Source organism: Fistularia commersonii, chromosome 18, assembly GCF_037954325.1.
Source record: "Fistularia commersonii isolate RoL2024-O1a breed Wild chromosome 18, RoL_Fcom_v1.0, whole genome shotgun sequence".
Taxonomy (NCBI): Eukaryota; Metazoa; Chordata; class Actinopteri; order Syngnathiformes; family Fistulariidae; genus Fistularia; species Fistularia commersonii.
In genome coordinates this window covers 16,233,568-16,253,253 of record NC_141301.1, presented here as the reverse complement: position 1 = coordinate 16,253,253, position 19,686 = coordinate 16,233,568, and the positions used below count along the sequence as shown (strand labels likewise).

The 19,686-nt window shown below is 55.3% G+C and overlaps 2 protein-coding genes across 2 annotated transcripts in view; one reads left to right on the top strand and one right to left on the bottom strand.

The window, feature by feature from the left end:
- The window catches only part of rtn4rl1b (reticulon 4 receptor-like 1b), a 110,826-nt gene extending 100,666 nt beyond the window's left edge, over positions 1–10,160 (bottom strand). The window contains exon 1 of the mRNA XM_086164381.1: positions 9,641–10,160. Coding sequence (XP_086020507.1) covers positions 9,641–9,653 — 13 coding nt within the window. The 5' untranslated portion in view covers positions 9,654–10,160. The remainder of the gene's footprint in view (positions 1–9,640) is intronic.
- Positions 10,161–10,844: 684 nt separating this feature from the next.
- The window catches only part of dph1 (diphthamide biosynthesis 1), a 56,154-nt gene continuing 47,312 nt past the window's right edge, over positions 10,845–19,686 (top strand). Inside the window, exons 1-3 of the mRNA XM_086164380.1 lie at positions 10,845–11,040; positions 12,041–12,190; positions 19,093–19,156. Coding sequence (XP_086020506.1) covers positions 10,989–11,040; positions 12,041–12,190; positions 19,093–19,156 — 266 coding nt within the window. The 5' untranslated portion in view covers positions 10,845–10,988. The remainder of the gene's footprint in view (positions 11,041–12,040; positions 12,191–19,092; positions 19,157–19,686) is intronic.

Genomic DNA, 19,686 nt, shown 5'->3' with positions numbered 1-19,686 from the left:
CAAAAAACCAGCCCCGCCATATTTATATGAAGCGGCCACGCAGCGTGCGATATGAGGCCCTGTGATTGGTCCAGAGCGAGCCCCGCCTCTCGGCTCCTGCACGCGGCCCTCCTTGTCCTGAGAAGAGAAATAACCCTGTCCCTGCTCTCCGCTCAAACTGCCCGTGAAGGCGTCCGCCTTCCGTCCGGCCGCCGAGAGCCTCGCGTCAAGTCCCGGCAGAGGAACGCTAACTCGTGCCGCTCGCCATGGACGCGCTACTTCAAGCGGGAAGGGCTGGACAGAGCGTTACGACCACTCCCTGTCGGAGGGCGACACGTTGTTTACGGTGGTCCATCTTGGCGCTCCGGGAGCATTGCGAGGTGTTGACATGAATGCGGACGTTCCTGCCGACGACTGGATCTGGAGTGAGGCGTTGGTTGTGACGGCCCAGGCTGAGCTCCAGAGCGCCGAGGTAGCAGCTTCCTTCTCCACACGGGAGGACGGTGGATTTGCAAAGGCCGGCTGCTCCTTGTGCTTTTGTCAGAAGCCGTTAAAATCTTCCTAGATTCACTAAAGTTGCATCGAGTCAAAGTCTGACGTGTTTGTTTTCGCTTTTACGTCGACCCGTATATTTATTTCAACATCTGTCATGTCTCTCATTTTCTGCTCCTTCAACTCCCGATGCCTGGGCTTTGAAGGCTTGGTGGAGATGGAGGTGTGTGTGAGCCACAGCGTTCCGGTAACACATGCAAGTGTGCATGCATGTGTGTGTGTGTGTGTGCGTGTGCGCGCTATCATCAGATCGCATTGAGAAGGATATAATGTCTTGCATTCTTCAGAGTTTGGGCTTGTCTAAAAACCCCAGTCAGATCTTTCTCAGGTGGCTCATCTGGTGCTGCATGGGACCGTGTATAGGATGATTTGGAAGGTAGTGCGCCGCAAGCTACATGCTAACAGTCAGTATCCCTCCATATCCTGGTGTCATATTTCATCACACACACACACACGCATGCACACATGCATGTCTTAACGGCTGCATTGGTAGGCGGGTTTGTCGCAGTTTCCGGACGGGCCGGACGTGGGGATTCTTGCACTCGGATCGCTAATTCTAAGCAGTGAAAGGGAGGCGGTGGGACTGTCCCTGAACGCAGCGTCTCATATTCCTGTATTCCTGTCTCACCCAGACGGCCATTTTATCTATCACCCCCCCCCCCCTTCTCACTTTCCCCCTCAGCTTCAACAGCTCTTTGTACTTTGTTGTTTTTCCCTCCTGTTTTGACAAGTTACTGAATCTATTAGCTTCTTTCTGACCAGACGGAGCGGCGGCGACGCACGGGACGGCCGTGCTCATAACAAGCGCCCACGTGGATGCGCCCCGCAAGCAAATTCGCTTCTTCTCTTTAAAGAGAATGCCTGCCATCCCTGGGGGGTCTGGGAGCCATAGGTAAAGATATTTAAGCAGAATAAACAACCCAGCGGGGACGAGACCGTTAACTGTTTCCAGTGTCGTAACCAGGGTCGGCTCCGCTCTAACTTTAATTATGATTAAAACCGTGGTTGTTCAGTGCGACGGGGACCACCCAAATTAGATTCCCTCCGACGTTAAGCGTCGTTGGCCGCGCAGCGCGACACTTTGGGTTTGTTTACGCCCAGGTTGAAAGTAAACGTTTCTTAAAGCGCCTTCGGAGCGGGCCGGCTCCGGGGAGGCCAACACGTTTCAACACTGCAGGCGGAGACGAATATTAAAAGAAATGGATATTACGAATATGATTTTAAACAGTTTTTAATGATTTTTAAGGTAAAGGCTTCAAATCAGCGCTGTGATAACCTGGAGCCTTGGAGCCAACGCACGAGGTTCAACGCTCAGCTGAACGTTCGACAACGCTTATCCTGATCTGAGATCAGGAGGACCCGCAAACGTGTGATCCTCCAACAAAGAGCGGCTGCCGCTGCGCTGCCTGTAAACAGCCTGTGCATTTAGGCTAACTGGAGCTGTCGTTGTCTTGCAATCTGGTAAAAATGCGGCACGGCCTCGAGCGTAATGCTAGGAGCTAAACAACGGCGAGCGGGATCCCCTCCTGTCCGGGGCGATGCATGCAGATGTGGAGGAGAGTCCCGGCTGGGCCACATCATCGTCTCACGTTTTCCCTCCCGACCCGGACGTGACGGCGCCACTGAAGTAAATGGCTGAGCGCTCCAAGTCGCCGACGAGTCTATTTTATCACGCCGACAAACAACCGTCCAAAAACAGATTTGTGTCGCCGCTCTGCCATCTTTGATCGACCCGCAGAGCGACGGACGCCGCAGATGAAAAATCCATTGCGCCTCTCAAGGAGTTTGTTATGACACCTCTGTTAGCTTTAGCTCCCTGTCTGTGTGTGTGTGTGTGTGTGTGAAAGGGTGAATGTGATCCCGTGTGAAGCGCTTTGAACCCCCGAGCAGTGAAAGCGCTGCATGAGTGGAGCCGTTTAGCTCAGATAATTGAATCCTCTGATGAGTGTCTGAGGGCCTGGTGCGTCTCCATCCGCAGCGCCGCGATCATCGCGCAGGAAGTGAGTGTCGCAGTTTAAACACGAGCGCCTCTTCTGAGCGGGCCGGCCTCTGCTGGAAGGTGGACTTCACTCCCAAAGTCTCGGTGAGTGCTAACCTCTGCATCAGTGGAGAGAGCGGGCGTGACACCAACAGCCCGCTCCTTCCATTAGCGGGCTAGCAGAGCCGCCCTGGCCCTGCTCCGGCCCCCACACACACACACACACACACACACACACACACACACACACCCGTTTGCTCTGCGTTACAAAAATGAAGCCTCCCGGCTCCTTTGGCTCGGATCAAGTCAGCAAATAAAGTTTTTAATATGGTGTTTTTATCATCTCTTCTGCGTGGCTCCCCTGTGCTGCCGGGGAGGAAGGCAGCGTTTGTGCTCGCCGACAGCCAGGATGAAGACGGAGCGAGCGTCCATCTTTGCGGCGCTGCTTCCCGAGCGGGCGCAGGGATAAAGATGTGCCATTTCCTTTAAACCCCCGCGCGCCGTCTTTTTCCGAGACGCGGTTTCGCTGTTTAAATAATTGACGAGCCGGCGACGGCCGGGACAAACCTGCCGAGTTAACGTCCCGGCCGGAGGTGTTTTGACGCTAAGCGCTATCAATCCCGCCCGCGTGGGATGGTTACCGCCGTGGCAGTCCATAAATTGCACGGCGAGTCAGTATTACGCCGGCGACTTCCGTTTATTGTTTTTCGCTGCAGGGATGGCGGCGGACGACATTTGCTATATTTACCCTGCAGATTACTTTCCCTTTCCAAACAACACTTATGCCATATTAGTCTGATTGTCGGGGTTGCGGGCTGCAGAGGTCCATGCAGAGGTAGCCAGGTACACACACACACACACACACACACACACACAGATCTGGGCCCGGGGTCCCATCGGGGGCCTCCAGGTTGGAGATGTGTTCACCATCAGCCCAAAAGGCTGATTTTTAGAAAAGGCTGCAGTTTTTTACTAACTCTCTATTAGCCTTTTCAGAGCCGTCTTGTGTGACTGCAGAGACGCCGCCTCCACGCTGCCGCAGACGGGAGGAGAACCTTCTCAGGCCATCTCCACCTCCGCTGAGGAGCGCCTGGACTTTAACCCGAGTGGCGTGCGATGGAAGGACCAAGCACGGGAAATCTAGATCTCCAGACTGAAGAGCATCACATCACCGCATCCAGCATGTGAGTCTCCATATCCAGCGGCCAAATGATTAATGCGCTTCTCTTCCACACGCCAAACAACACCTCTGTCTGCGGGGCCGGAAGACCTCCTGGAGGGAGGAAGTGCGAGAGAGAGAGAGAGAGAGAGAGCGAGAGGTCCTCTCCACGCCCGGAATAGATCTGAATTGGATGAAGGTGGGCTTGCAGGCATGGGGACCGCCGTGACTCCAATTAGAGCAGCTGGAAGGATTGGTTCCTCCGGCCGTCTGCTGGAGCCCGGCCCGGGCAGAGACCAGGCAGAGACCAGGCAGAGACCAGGCTGAGACCAGGCAGAGACCAGGCTGAGACCAGGCAGAGACCAGGCAGAGACCAGGCAGAGACCAGGCTGAGACCAGGCAGAGACCAGGCAGAGACCAGGCAGAGACCAGGCTGAGACCAGGCAGAGACCAGGCTGAGACCAGGCAGAGACCAGGCAGAGACCAGGCAGAGACCAGGCAGAGACCAGGCAGAGACCAGGCAGAGACCAGGCCCGGACGGGTTTGAGGTTCTTCTCTAACGACTGACTCGCTGAGGAGGGACGTTAAAAAGACCTCCTCTTTAAACAACCGCCGCATCTGGACCCTCGTCTTCAGACGCCATCTTCCCCTCCCTGCCTCCTCAGACCAACCACAAACGTGCATAAATGTCCCCTCGGTGTTTCTGGGGTTCGGCTGCAGTCCCGGGATCAGAGCGACCCCCGTCTGTCCCCGGGACGCCCCGGCTCCAGGAGGGCCGGCGGTCCGGGGGCCGAATCCCCGGCGCGCAGAGGCGGCGTGTCCGGGGGGGGGTCGAGGTCGAAGACGAGGAGCGTGAAGCTGTCAGAGGAGCCGGCGAGCACCTGGGATCACTGGAGGATCCTCGGCATTTCACTGACATTGACCTTTAAACTCCAATTAGCCACTTAATCAGACATTCATTATTAATATTAGAAAAACCAACAGAGCCTCGGCTGTTTGCCTCATTATCATCAGCTAATGACTGGCCGTGCATCTCGTTTCCACGACGATGGCTGAGGAGGTGGCGGGGGGGCGGGGGGGTCTGGGGGGACCGGGGGGACCGGGGTGGGGGTTTCGGGGGTCTGGGGGGGGTCTGGGGGGGCCGGGGGGGTGGAAAAAGCCAGGCGGACACATTTCCCCGTGTCCATTTTCTAATTCTCCCCTCCGTGGATGCATTCATAGCAGAGTCCTCAGCTGCTGGAGATCACTGAACCTGGAGCCCCCTCCCACACACACACACACACACACACACACACACACACACACACACACACACAACCCCCCGCCTTAATTCACTGTGAAATGGTTGACGGGAAGTGTGAAAATGGCTTCCGGGAGAAGAAACAACAGCTAATAGCAAAGGAAAGAGGGAAAGTGGTGCCGCTCGACACGCCGCTAATTATTTGTCCTCCTCAGCCTGGATGGGTGCCGTGGGGGGGGGCCAGCACCGGCTCTGGAGAGGACCTTCTCACGGCTCAGGAGTTCGGACTGGAACCCCAGACCCAGAGGTTGGACGTTCTGCGTCCTCTGCTGGTGCAGGGAGACCTTCCACGTCTCCTCCACGTGTCACACAGGCCACGTCGCTCTGCGCCAACATTCGCTTTCTCTTTTTCAGGAGGCTTAGAAAGATTTAGGGGATCAACTCGGGGTTTATATTTCTGCTCCTCTTCACCCTCTGTGGAACCTTCCTCCTCCTCCTCCTCCTCCTCCTCCTCCTCCTCCACCCGGCCTGCCGGAGACCTGAGCGGCGGCGGCGGCGGCAGAGGGTTAGGAGGCCGTGATGCCAGCCGGGCCTCTGGTGTCTTCAAAGAAAGAGTTTGGACCACAGGAAGATGGACATCTTCTGCTGTTCACCTCCATCTGAAGGACACCCACTGGGTCGGAGCCACGCGACAGAACATCTGCATCAGCGCTGCGGTGATCGGTCCACGGGTTCAGACGGAAGCCAGTGGTGCAGCTTCTTCTTTGTGCTCAGGAGCTTCAGGGACGTCCACGGCTTCCACCTGCCACGAGGTCTGCTGACATTCCACAGGTGTGGATGGAGAGTGAAGGCCAGAAGAAGCTCTGGAGCCCAACGCTCGTGCACTCACTTAGATTTCACTGGTCTACATACTGGAATACACAATGTGTGTGTGTTAGTGTGTCAGTGTGTGTCAGTGTGTGTCAGTGTGTGTCAGTGTGTGCCGGTGTGTCAGTGTGTCAGTGTGTGTCAGTCTGTCAGTGTATGTCAGTGTGTGCAAGTGTGTGTCAGTGTGTGTCAGTGTGTGTCAGTCTGTCAGTGTATGTCAGTGTGTGTCAGTGTGTGCCAGTGTGTGTCAGTGTGTGTCAGTCTGTCAGTGTATGTTAGTGTGTGCAAGTGTGTGTCAGTGTGTGTCAGTGTGTGCCAGTGTGTGTCAGTGTTTGTCAGTCTGTCAGTGTATGTCAGTGTGTGCAAGTGTGTGCCAGTGTGTGTCAGTGTGTGTCAGTGTGTGCAAGTGTGTGTCAGTGTGTGTCAGTGTGTGTCAGTCTGTCAGTGTGTGTCAGTGTGTCGGTGTGTGTCAGTGTGTGCCAGTGTGTGTCAGTGTGTGTCAGTGTGTGTCAGTCTGTCAGTGTATGTCAGTGTGTGCAAGTGTGTGCCAGTGTGTGTCAGTGTGTGTTAGTCTGTCAGTGTATGTCAGTGTGTGTCAGTGTGTGCCAGTGTGTGTCAGTGTGTGTCAGTCTGTCAGTGTATGTCAGTGTGTGTCAGTGTGTGTCAGTGTGTGTCAGTGTGTGTGAACATTTCCCGACAGGGATTTTGTGACTCTCAAGTATAATTTATGCGTGATAAAGTGCTGATGTGGGTTAAAGTGTGGAGTGTGTGTGTGTGTGTGTGTGTGTGTGTGTGTGTGTGTGTGTGTGTGTGTTTGATCACATGGGCCATTCACCCTCTCTTATAGAAACAACCATTCACGCGTGTGGACAGTGTCGGGTCTCCAGCGATCCTCCTGGGAGGAGCCTGGAGAACCCTGAGGAACCCCACGCAGACATGGGAGAACATGGAGGCTCCTCACAAAGAGGAACACTGGGATTCCAAGCATGGACCTTCAGGCTGCGAGGCAGAAGCTCTAACTGCTGCTCCGAACCAGATGTTCCTCCAAAGACAGACGCTCCTGGTTTTCTCTCCTCACAGGGAACAAATCCAGCCCATAATTTCCAGCGTCTCCGAGTGCGAATCAAAGATCCCGTCAGACGGCGTCGTGTCGACACGTGACCGGACATCCAGCAACATCAGCAACATCTACAGGAGCAGAGGACTCTGGCGAGCAGGAGGTTCAGCTTCTTCAGCTTCTCCCGTTCCCATGGAAACCAGCACGACGACACAGACCCGCCTTGGGTTCCAATCAGAGCGGAGATCAGAGATCTCCTGCTTCCCATGCAAGGACCTTCTGGAGTCTGGTCTGGACCTGCTCCCTCACACCTTCAGCTCCAGTCAGCTTCACACTCAGGTCTGGATTTGGACCTCAGGTTCAGGTTCAGTTTGAGGGAAAATAACAATTCATGTCAGAAACAGCCCATCGGACGTCAGATGGACCCGGCTGGACCTCCTAAGGACCTGATCAGACCTCCTGGTGTCTTGTTGATCAAGACACCGAACCCCTCGCTGCTGCCCGGCGCTGGTGGACGGCACCACCTCCTGCTCTGGGTTCATCCACCAGGGCTTCATCACAGAGAATTGATTTCCCCAACAGGGATTAATAAAGGATACATTATCACTATTCTTCAAGACCCCATTGGACCTCAGGTAGATCCCTGCAGACCTCCTAAAGACCTGCTCAGACTTGAGATAGACATGATCTGAACTCCTAAAGACCTTCTCAGACCTCCTAAAGACCTTCTCAAACTTGAGAAAGAGATGATCAGACCTCCTAAAGACCTTCTCAGACCTCCGAAAGGCCTTTCCAGACCTCTGAAAGACCTGCTCAGACTTGAGATAGCAATCTCAGACCTCCTAAAGACCTTCTCAGACCTCCGAAAGACCTTCTCAGACTTGAGAGAGCAATCTCAGACCTCCTAAAGACCTTCTCAGACCTCTGAAAGACCTTCTCAGACCTCCTAAAGACCTTCTCAGACTTGAGATAGACCTTCTCAGACCTCCTAAAGACCTTCTCAGACTTGAGATAGACATGATCTGAACTCCTAAAGACCTTCTCAGACCTCCTAAAGACCTTCTCAGACCTCAGATAGACCTTCTCAGACCTCCTAAAGACCTTCTCAGACTTGAGATAGACATGATCTGAACTCCTAAAGACCTTCTCAGACCTCCAAAAGACCTTCTCAGACCTCAGATAGACCTTCTCAGACCTCAGATGGATCCAATCAGACCTCCTAAAGACCCGCTCAGACCTGCTGAAGACCTGGCCGGAGGTTCCAGATCTTCAGGGTTGTTTTTAGATTCTATCTTCTGATCTGAAGTTCTGGCCGTTTTCCCGAGGCTGTCTTTCTAGTGTTGCACAGCGTCTCTGATTCCCGGTTAATATTTCTTCTCCTTCCAGCCTTCACTCCCACGGCAGCGTGTCTCCGACGTGCGTGATGATTCCCACGGGCCGTGGGAATCATCTCCCGCCCTCCTGGCTCCTGCTTGGAGGTCCTCTAGTCCCGGTTCTCAGCTCCCTTCCGGCTCCCCGCCGTCTCCCCGCAACCCTCGCCCTCCGTGACGATTCCCCGGTTCACTCCTCCCACGGTCTTCCACGCACGCACGCACGGCTCCTCCCCGCCACCGGCGGTGCAAACCGTGGTCTGAACCCCGCAAAAGGTGCGGGAAGCCCGTGCCTGGTCGTACCCGCGCGCAGCGGCTCCAAATCCATAGGTTCACACACACACAAACACACACAAACACACACACACACACACAGACCTCCTGAGCAAACACAGATACCGGGACACGCTGCCGTCACACCCCACGGCGTGGGTAAGACGCGGGCAGGACTTGCGCGGAGACATTCGGGCCTCAGCCGAGCCCGCACGGAACGGACGCCGTGCACGGAGCGACGCACGGTCGCGGGACGGCGGAGGACGAACGCACGGGATCCGGTTTCAGCTCCACGCGGGGGGGGGAGGGGGGCATTCGGGGAGAAGAGACGGACGCGTTTACGCGTATGGTGGACTGCACACGTCGTGACTCATGTCACCCCATCCACGCACACACACACACACACACACACACACAAACAAGTCACGGCGAGACACAACACTAACACTTGTGTGTACGCGCCGCCCCCCCACCAGTTTTACGCCCCCCCCACCCACTGACCCCCGGAGAGACATAACGGAGAGCAGCGGACACCGGGGAGGAAGGTGTGTGTGTGTGTGTGTGTGTGTGTGTGAGAGAGAGAGCTCTTGCATCCAGAACCACTTGTGTGTGTTAATAGACACATAAGGCAACACAGGCTTCATGGCACACTGTGTGTGTGTGTGTGTGCATGTGTGTGTGTTTCCCTGTCAACCTCCACCCCCCACAGCCTCTGCAGCTGCAGGGGCAGTTGGAGCCACGAGTGCCAAGGCGTGTGTGTGTATCTGTGTGTGTGTGTGTGTGTGTGTGTGTGTGTGTGTGTGTGTGTGTATAGGGGGGTTATTAAAAGTTGATAGTGCCCTTCCTTCTTGTAAGTGAACTGATGTTGTATCCAAATGTTGCCCCCCCACAGGGCGCACGCCGCCCCGGGTACGGCGACCCTCCAACCTGCAGTGCGGCAGCGTCCGGGTCCGGGTCCGGGTTCGGGTCCCGGGGACCCGCGGACCGCCGCCCCGTGCTTTCATAGACCAATATTTCCGTTGCGCGGCCGCGGCCGGAAGCCGCGCCTGAGAATGGCGCAGCGCCGGGAGCGCCGCGGGCACGCGGACGGCGGGGTGCGTGTGTGTTCCGGGCAAAGCCGCCTGACGCAGCGGCGCGAGCGGGACCGAACGTGCGTGTTACTCACCCCTGGGGAACATCTTGCAGGCCTATGCGCGTCCCGACGTCCGTCCGCCGCCAACCATCGGTTATATTCCAGACGGGAACTTGCGCGCCGTACTTTGGAAGTTGATCCCGGGGGTTCGATGTGTGTATGCGTGCGTGTGTGTGTGTGTGTGTGTGTGTGTGTGCGTGTGTGTGTGTGTGTGTGTGTGTGTGTGTGTGTGTGTGCGGTCAGCGGCTGTCAGCGGTCGTCCCCACGCCGGCCCCCGGGGCTGGAGGAGCGGTGTACGGAGCCGTGCATCTTCCCTCCGGGAGCGGCTGCGGCCGAGAGGCTTCGCGGGTCTTCCGGGGCGGACCTACATCGGCCCGGCTCCGCCTGCAGAACTCCTTCCCGCCCCCGCGGACGGCCGTGGAGGCTTCGGCCGACGCTGCGCACCTGTGTCCCCGGGACCCGCTCCCGTCCTCCGGCCGGTCCACGTCGCTCCGGCGCTCCGACGGTGTCTCTGACTGCCGCCGGGAGTTCGGACCCCCGCCCCCCCCCCCCCCCTGAGGTCCGCCTCTGCGCGCAGCTCCGCTTCAAAAATGCGCAGTATTTTTTGTGTGTGTGTGTGTGTTTTTTTTCCCCCGGTGGCCCCGGTCCGCTCCCCGCTCCGGTGGACACCGCAAGGACCCTCCGGTGGAGATGTGTCTCCTGCTTCCTCCGGCCGCTGACGCTCTCAAGGAGGGAGGAAAGTGTGTTGCGCCGCCTCCCCCCCCCCCCCCCTCCCGCCCGCCAGCCAGCAGCCGGCTCCCCCCGCCCGCCTGCGCCACCCGCAGACGCACTGCTGCCCGCGGCCGTGCGCGCCGGGGGCCCGCCGGCACACGCAACACACACTTCCTAACGTGTCAAATATGAAAATATGTCATGAAATTGGTTTTGAATCGAATGTGAATTGACTTCCAGCCACAGTTAAGTCCATTCAAGAACTGCAACTTCATCCTTTGCATTTAAGATAAGATAAGATAAGATAAGATAAGATAAGATAAGATATAGTTTATTGATCCTGTAGGAGAATTTCTTTAGTCACCGCAACGCAGCAATAACAGTATCAATTGATATGGATGTGAGAGACAATTAACAGACAGCAAAAGATATCAACAAATCAATAGACAGCAGAGTAAACATTTATTGACTCGTCCCAGTCCCGGTCCGAGTGGCGTGTGTTGACGTGCGGGCCGCTCCCCCCGCGTCCCCCGCGTCCCCCGCACGCCGCAGACTTCGTGCGGCTCATCGGTGTTTCCGCGCTCGACCGCTCCGCCTGACTTCCGGGATCGACGGCTCGGCCCGCTCCCGCCGCTCCCGCAGCTCCCGCCGCTCCCGCAGCTCCTCCAGCATGGCAGCGACTTCCAGCGAGGTGCAGATCGCTCCTCCGAAGAAGCCGACGGGTAAATATGATCACCCACTGACGGGATTCCCGTGACTCGTGGACAGACGGCGTGCGTGGGGACGGCGGTGTGTTAGCCAGCAGCTAGGCGGGCCGCCCGCCGCGCGCTGTCGGCGTCCTAGTTTCTTTGAACCCCCTGAACTTCGTGTCTACAAGGGTGACCGAACTCCCTGTTGTGCCGGGACGTGTCCTCTGCCCACGTCCCGTGGGGTTGGAGGTCCGTGGGGTCGAAACGAGTGAAAAAACGTCCGACTTAGCGCGTCCTAAAACGGCCTTGCGCTTTACGCACAGTTCTACGGTACGTGCGCGCTTTCTTACCGTAACGGCGGCTCGATTTGCGCAACGCAATTTCACAAACTTCCGAATCAGAAATACTTGATTGATCCCGGAGTCAATGGAGTATTTTCAAGTCCACGCGCCGACGAGTTTGGTGATGAAGAGGGAAAAAGAGCAGGTGTTGAATCACCTCTTCCAAACATGCGTTGTGTCTCTGGAAGGCAGATGGTAAATATGTTCAAATGAAAAGGCACGTGTGAGCGCGCTCGGCGAGCGTCCTCCTCCTCGGCACCGAAAGTGGGTCCGGAATGGGTCACCCCGGTTCCCATCCACACACTGATCGGCGACCGGCGCCCGGTGGGAAGAGAAATCCCGTAAGGGCCCTTTTAGCCGCGGCCCCGGAGAATGAAGTTTGAGCCGCCTGTCGCGATCATGAGGTGGGAGCTCAGAGGTCTTCATGGTGGGAGTTGCATGTGAGCTCCTCAGGAGCTCCTCAGGAAAAGGAAGCGTCACCATCTTCTGATGACCGCATGTAATCAGAGCGCTGAGGAGGGAAGCAGCAAGCAGAGCGCTTCAAACTCCTGCGTCGTTCCTCTTTGGCAGCTTCGCTTCGGCCGCTCGGCCTCCTGGTGACGGGGGTCGACCGCCGGCGAACGCCGTCGTTGGTCATCTTGGGAGCTTGTCAGATCCGGCGTGTGAATGTTGTCATTCGACCTTCTCCGCAGTGCGAGGACCTCGCCGGCTGGCCAACCAGATCCCGGACGAGATCCTGCAGGACCCCGAGCTGCAGGAGGCCGTCCGAGCTCTTCCCTCCAACTACAACTTTGAGATCCCCAAGACGGTCTGGCGTGTGAGGGAAGCGAAGGCCACCAGAGGTGAGCGCACAACGTCTTGCGGCCTGAGATTCCACGACGGACGCGCCGATCAACGCGGCGCGTCGACACCCGCGAGTGCTGTCCTCGTTTGCTTTCGCTCGGTCGGGCCGAAGCCGCGGTAATGATTCGACGCGGAGGAAGAGTAAGACTGAGAACAAGTCATCGGGTGTGAAGAAGCGGAGGTTGCCTGAAAAGGTTCGGTCTCCAACCAACCCCCTGCATGGGTTTGGACCATGGGAGGAACCCGGAGAACCCTGGGGAACCTCACGCACACACGGGGAGAACCTGGAGACAGAAGGAACCCCCTAAACACAGAAAGCCTCAGTGTCCTGAACTCACAACTAGATAGATTTGGGATTTTACCCAGAAGTAATCGCTTAAATAACCAACAAAGAAACGCCTCACATAACACACACACACACACACACACACACACACACTCCTGCCCCTGTGTGTGCTGCATTGACCTGCGCCCCTCTGCAGAACACCCGGAGCAGAGAACCATGACAAAATGGATCGCTTTGGCAAATATGAGTAAAAATGAAACAAACAGCAGTTCAGCAGAACCCCTGGGGGGGGGGGGGGCAGCTGAGTCAGATACATGTTATCTGAACACGTGAAACGTAAGCAATATTGATCACAATGATTCTGATAAGGAAAAAGGACAGAATACTTTTGGAATTCAAATGAGGCCTAAATCTATGTGCTATTCTTATAAAATGAAACTAGAGCACTCGCTGACTCGCTCATAATAAATAGTGTTGTTTTCGGACTATAAGCCGCTACTTTTTCCACACGTTTTGAATGCGGCGGCTTAAACAACAATGTGGCTAATTTATGTATTTTTGGGGCTAACGAGCTTCACGCCGCCAAAACCTTTCTCCTGACCGATGAAATGAGCGCGAAATTCTGAGGCCGTTCAATTTCGACACGGACGAAGACGACGAACGGTTTTAATGCTTGGAAGACGGAGATAGCATCAGCTGGAGGACAAAGAGGGGATGGAAAATGGATGGACGCATGGACTTTTGTCTTATTTATTATTTGTCTGTTTCATGGTTCGTGTTACAGCCGCTGTCCGGAAAAAAGCTTTTCCAGCACGTATTTGTGGATTTTAATTAAAAGTTTAAAAGTTTACAAGGTGGACACCTGCGGCTTGTAGACAAGTGTGGCCTTTCTGTGCACACACAGATTTATTGAGTTATTTGTAGCCGGTGCGGCTTCTATGCAGGTGTGCTAATAGTCCGGAAATTACAGGTATCCAATATGATAATAAATGAAAATCATACATTTGATCATCTTCGTGTTGAACTCCCGTCTGTAAAGATCGGATTGTGTTGTCATTGTGCGACAACAGTTGGTGTGATTGTTACTTGAACATACAGGACTGTCTTAGGAAATTAGAATATTCTGTTAAAGTTCTTTATCTTCTGTCATGCAATTAAAAAAAACGAAAATTACTATTTCATGATATTCTAATATTTTGAGATCGTATTTTTGAGTTTTCTCAAGATGTAAGCCATAATCAGCAATATTAGAATAATAAAAGGCTTGTAATATTTCAGTTGATCTGTAATGAATCCAGAATGTATGACATTTTTGTTTTTGTAATTGCATTACAGAAGATAAAGAACTTTATCACAATATTCTGATTTTCCGAGACAGTCCTGTAAATGTGTTGTTTCCACGGTCTTCGTTCGAGGAGCTGCTCGGCTTCCCGTCATCTCCTCATCTCACACGCCGTCCATCATTTTGCTCATATTTTTGCGGTGGCCGGCCGAGGCCAGAGCACGGTTGTGACCGGCGTGCACGTTCCCAGGTGGAAGGGGGGGGGCGTCGCCGCTCGCACTTCAGACGCCGGCCGCTTTGAGTCTTAAGGTTCCTTTCAACTTCCTTCCCTTTGATTTGTCGGATGTGTTTTCCCCGTCCGGTCCTCCGGCGTCCGGTCCGTCTCCTCTGAACACGAACGCCTCAGCGGTCCCGGCCCTCCGGCCGTCCGCGTCTTCCGGCTCGGCGTCACAGCCGCCGCATCGGCGGAGAACTCAGAGGTCACGCCAACTCGGCCGACGGCGGATCTGGATCGACGCGACGTGAAGGTCGACGCCGCCGCTCGGACCCGAGTCTCATTGGGGACGATGCGCTCGACGGCTTGAGATCTGGACCACTGAGACGGGGAGGAAGAAGTCACGTTTTATGGATGCGGCTCTGAATCCGACCAGGGTGCGTCCTCGCCCTCTCCATGGGGAGCGGGTCAGATGATCCGCCCCCTCCAGGAGAAACGTGTCTCGCACCGGAGCGAGAACCCGGGACGGATCCCGGGTCGGCCCCAGGACGATCTGGCTCGTCACGACAACGGCGCCGACACCGGAGAAGAGCGGAGCCGCTTTGTGCCTCTGGTCACGATGTCGTCATCCGTCACGCGTCGCCTTCTCATTGCACTTCTCATGTAGAATCTGCATCTCGTACCAAAAGCCACCGTGTCTCAGGCCACGTGGACCTTCGGGCCTCTGGGGAAGCGAGCAGGAGGATCATCCGTTCATGGCTTTGGGTTCGGGCCGTCGTCGGCGCCGGGCTCCTCTGCGTGTCCACCGAGTCCACCTTCAGTGCAGTCCACCCTTAGAATCGGTCCGGGTCCGGGTTTGAACGCCGCTCCCTGGCGGTTCGCCGAGCTGCGGCCGAACGGGGAGTTTCCAAGCGCTCTGAGACGGAGCGGACGGGGTTCTTATTTTAAACGTGGGTTTCCTCGCGAGGCGACTCGCGCTTTTTTTTTCCGCTCAACCTCCTCCGCCGTGACGAATCACGATGCGAATGTCAGGATGCCCCGTCCGTCTCCCTCTGCCCTTTTGGACGGGCAGAAGCCGATGACATACATACCGGGACCGTTTTAGATCCCCCTCCCCTCCCCGGCGGCACACGAGGGCCGCCTGTTTTTTGTGTTGTGATTGTGTATCCGTTTGTTGTGTTCATCATCGCCGGCCCCGTTTCTCTGAAGCGAAGCCCCTCGCCGCCCTCCGATGCGTCCATCTGGCTCTCCGCGGCCTCACGACCGCCGCAGAGTCTCAGACGCTCGGCTCTGGAAAGCTGAGGACGCGGAAACGCGCGGTGGAATATTCTTTTCTGCATTTTCCTCCTGTATTCAGACAGCATCATGAGTTCGTTTGTTTTTTCTGCCTCAGATTGACTTGTGATCATTGGATTGATTTATCTTTTTATCGGACTGTGATGCTGCTCGTTCCCTAGCGGGTTCGTAGCCGCAGGTGGTTGTCAGGGCGCTGTGGCTAACGGCGTGTGCAGCAGAGAAACACAGATGAGGAAATATAAAGCCGTAGTCAACATCGCTGTCAGTACAACCGAATTCTTCACACGTGTGTTTAGATGGAGCGGCGAGCGCGGGCCGGAACCACACGTTGCTCATGGTCGACGTGCGGCGTCCGAACCGAAATTCGCTCTAATCTCGGTCGGCGTCGCATGGGCGGGCGCCGGTCAGGAGGCTGTTTAGTCGGGGAACAAGACGAGACCGTCTTGGGCCTCCAGGATTTTGGCCAGACCGGCGCAGTGAAGACGACACCGAGGCCGGAGAGTTCTCCGCTATAAGCCGTCATTTCAGGCCGGTTCCTCCTGACACGGTCACTACCCACGTGCACGGCCGTTTCTGAGCTTCGCGTCACGTCGTAGCTTTTGTTTTCTTTAATATTGATTTGAACGAATTAACAACGAACAGCCATTCTGATAAATGCTGCCATTTAATTTGTAGAAGTCGCGTCTTTCTGCCTTTAGCCGCTTCCTCGCTGGAGGAACTTTCCGCAGGTCCCTCAACCTTCTCAGAAACGAGGTTCCTCGGTGCATCGGGACAGCAGAGGGATCAGGGACCTCAGCCTCTGCCACCATCTCAGCTCCTTCTCAGAGGCAGCGTCTTTTTACGCTTGCAGAGGAACTCAGAGGTGTTTGGTGATTGGTGGAGCTCGTAAGCCGCACATGAGCAGATACTTCCTGTGGACTGCAGAGCGCCACTTATAAAACCTGTAGTCACTCTTGGGATGTTTTCCTGGACAAAATGGACGGCGGGAAATGTGGCACCAAAGAAGTCCGAGCAAAGGAACGTGTATCTTCTGTCCAGGATGAGTGTGGCGTTTGCTAGCCGCTAACATGGTTCCTCACAGTACAGGGAGAAGAATAAGAATAGGAATAAGAACAACTTTATTTATCCCGTAGGAAATTGTTGAAAAGATAGAAACACCTCAACCGTCCGATAGTCCACGGTTATTATGCCATGAACGCTGCGGCAGCTTCACCCCCATGCTGTCCGTGGCCTGGTCCTCTTCTTCTTTTGGAGGAGCTGTGGAGCTGAAGGTGCAGACGCTGGAGTCACTGCCGCTGGGAACGCAACGCAAAGCTAGCTGGACATTTCTTATAACTTCTCTGTCTGAAAGCCTCTTTTGAAGCTAACGCTGAGACACACAAGCTCGGCTCGGGGAGGAAGCAGTCGCCTGATTCATACGCTGACAAACAGCACACACACACACACACACACACACGATCTACTTCCACACCGGTGGATAGCGACAGGCACGCTGACATAATGAGGGCTTCTTTTAAATTGCACTCGTCGCTTAAACTTCGCACATCCAGACATGCTGATGACGGTGACCCGAAGATGCCTCTGAAAATTGGATTTGGACACCTTCATCCCAGCGCCGACACCTCGTCCTCCGAAAGCCACGCGGACGTGAAAGCCATGTAAAAATCGGACCGCGCTCTCCCTGCTCCCTGAGGTTTTCTTCTCGGGCGGAGCGCAGATCCCCGAGGAGATCCTGATGTTCTCCCCGGGTTTCGCCCACGAGCTGGAAGACACCCCTCCATCTTCAGTGATCACCGAAACAACTGCCCCGTCCAAAGGGGTTCATAGATAACCAGCAGTTTTGGCAAAGTCCGAGGAAATGACACAGCGCCGTCTTCTCGCCTGGTTGAAATCCCCAGAACGAGTCCTGTTTCGCTGCAGTGTCCTGATCAGGGGGCGAATAAGTCACGACCTTAATAATGCAGCCGACTGTAGAGACCTAATCTTTACCCTCCGCAATTTTGCCGGAAAAATTCAAGTATGACAATCTTTTAAATAACTCCAGATTTCCTTTTTTTTTTTTTTAGCTCTGATGGTTAACAGTACCCGATGGTCCGCTCTCCCCCGGGCTGGTTTGTTCCGGTTTCCCTCCTGTTCATGTTTTGCAAGAATGTTGAATGCAGATTTGTCCAGGAAGTGAAGTTATCTCTCTATGTGGACGATCAGCTTCTGTCCGTCTCTCATCCGTTGATAATGAGGCGGTGCAACCCTATTTGGAAGTTGTGTTTTTAGCCGCTCCACTTCTGCACGTGACGTTTGACGTCGGCGCCTCGGCGGCAGATTTGAAGCTGCAACAGAAGGTTTTCCGGTGCAGAAGAAGGAGGTCAGTAAGACAGAAGCCCAGAGGGGTCACTTATCACGGCCGTGTGCAAACTCCCAGCACGCCCGACCCGCTGCCGGCATCTGATTCACCTTTGTCCGGCGGCGGCGGCAGCGGATTGAGAAAGCTCTTTGTTTCTGTCAGCCCGGCCGGGGTTGTGCTCCGAAACCTTTTTGTTAATAAACCTGCCCTTTTCCGTGTAATGAGCTGTCTCTAACTGTCTGCATGAGCATTTTGTGATCCCTTAACCTTTCGCCAGTAAGAGGGGCTCTCACTCCTCTTCCGATCTCGCCGTCTCTCGGCCGTTTCCCGCCTGAACCGCTCGGCCTTTTGCCTGCGACGCAGCCCGGAGCCGAGGTCTTGGGCTTGTTGAAGGCCTGCGCTCATTTGAATGCTCGGGCGCCAAGAACACGGATTCTTTGTTCAGGTCAGAAGACCTGGCGCAGAGCTCAGGAGACGCGTCTCCGAATGGAGGTTTCTGTTTTCAGGGTTCCTCATTCCATCTTATATTGGTGGACTCTATTGTAAGTCGCTTTGGATAAAAGCGTCTGCCACATGCAATGCAATGTAATGTAATATTGGCTCTCCATTAGCGGGTGTACAGTTTAAGAGCTTTGCGAATTTACGGCCGAGGCCGGTGGACGTTCAGGGTTTTTATGAACGCGGGTCCGGAAACGTGCATCTGCTCGACATGCCGACGAAGAGCCGTCTGACTTCTGCTCGCCAACTCCGAATGCCTTCTCTTCACCTCCAATCCCAGCCTGGAACGAACTCGCCGAGTGGCTTTATTTTTTCCAGGTCAAGGATTTGCGACGCGCCGCTCCTCCGCACGTGTTCGTCGGCGTATTCGGCAGAAGGTGCGTCGAGCCGCCGTCCGTGTGATCTTCTCCGGCGTGATTAAAAACTTTGCTGACCCGGAGCAAAGAGCGGCCGAGATGAAAGGCTCGGCGCGCCGCCGCGTCCCTTCGCTGTTCAAAGGAACACTGGAGGAAAAAATGAAAACGTCGCGATGAAGAAAGCGGCCGGAGCACAGTTGACTTTAAACAAGAGCTTTTTCTTCTCCACATGACTAGAGCGGGGGGGTCTGATGTCTCAACACCACGAGAATCAGCGCTCATTAGCCGGCAGCTGCGTCGGCTTGTCCGCACCTAATGAAGCTACCGGCAGAAGCCGGCGTGCAGCGGGGAGAGAAGAAGGGTGACTCGAAGGGTGACTCGAAGGGAGACTCGCCGAGAGCCGGGCGCCGCAGATACACCTGTGGTGGCGGCGGCGCTCTGCGAAAGCCCGTCGTGCGCCAAAGTGCACCAAAAGAAGTATTTTGACGGGCCGGAAACCGTCCTGAGATGTCGTTTTTATTGTCGGCGGCTCGGACTCGCCGCCGCCGAGGAACTCCTAGCTTAGCGTGTTGCCGTACCTCCTGCGGCAGAGTGTGACCCGTCTCTTTCCCTCTGGCTTTCTTCTCAGTGGCCCTGCAGCTTCCGGAGGGCCTGCAGATGTTCGCCTGCACCATCGCCGACATCATCGAGAGGTGAGCAGCCGTTCGGGAGTCCGTGTGCGAGCGGCCGCCCTCGCGCTCAAAATCCAAAATAAGACAATTATGCCGGCATAGGAGGACATAGCGGACGTCACGGTGTTTCCTCGGAGAAGGACGGAGATATTCTTCTTTGTTAATTACATCTGGTGTCAGTGTGCTCATGTAGCTCGCAGAGAAACTCTTTCTGCCGGCGCTCCAGACCCAACAACTTGTTTTTTTTATGATACTGTAGCTCGGTTTAGCTGCGCTCGATGAAAAGTACATACTTGGCGGTTCACTAAATATAGAGCTTAAATACTGAAGGCCGGAATGAAGCATAAAGTCTGATTTTTCTCCTTTCTGTCGCCGTCCCGGTGATCTCATTTCACCTCCGGCGGCCGCCGCCTCTCGGGGACGACCGCCAGCCGGGGGGTTTTCTCAAAGAAAATTGCCTGCCATTATCAAAAACTCAAAGTAGGTGTCTGTTTGTGAGTGTCGGCCGACCCCCGCCTCGCCTCGAAACGTCCGGGCCGGGAAGCGGAGTG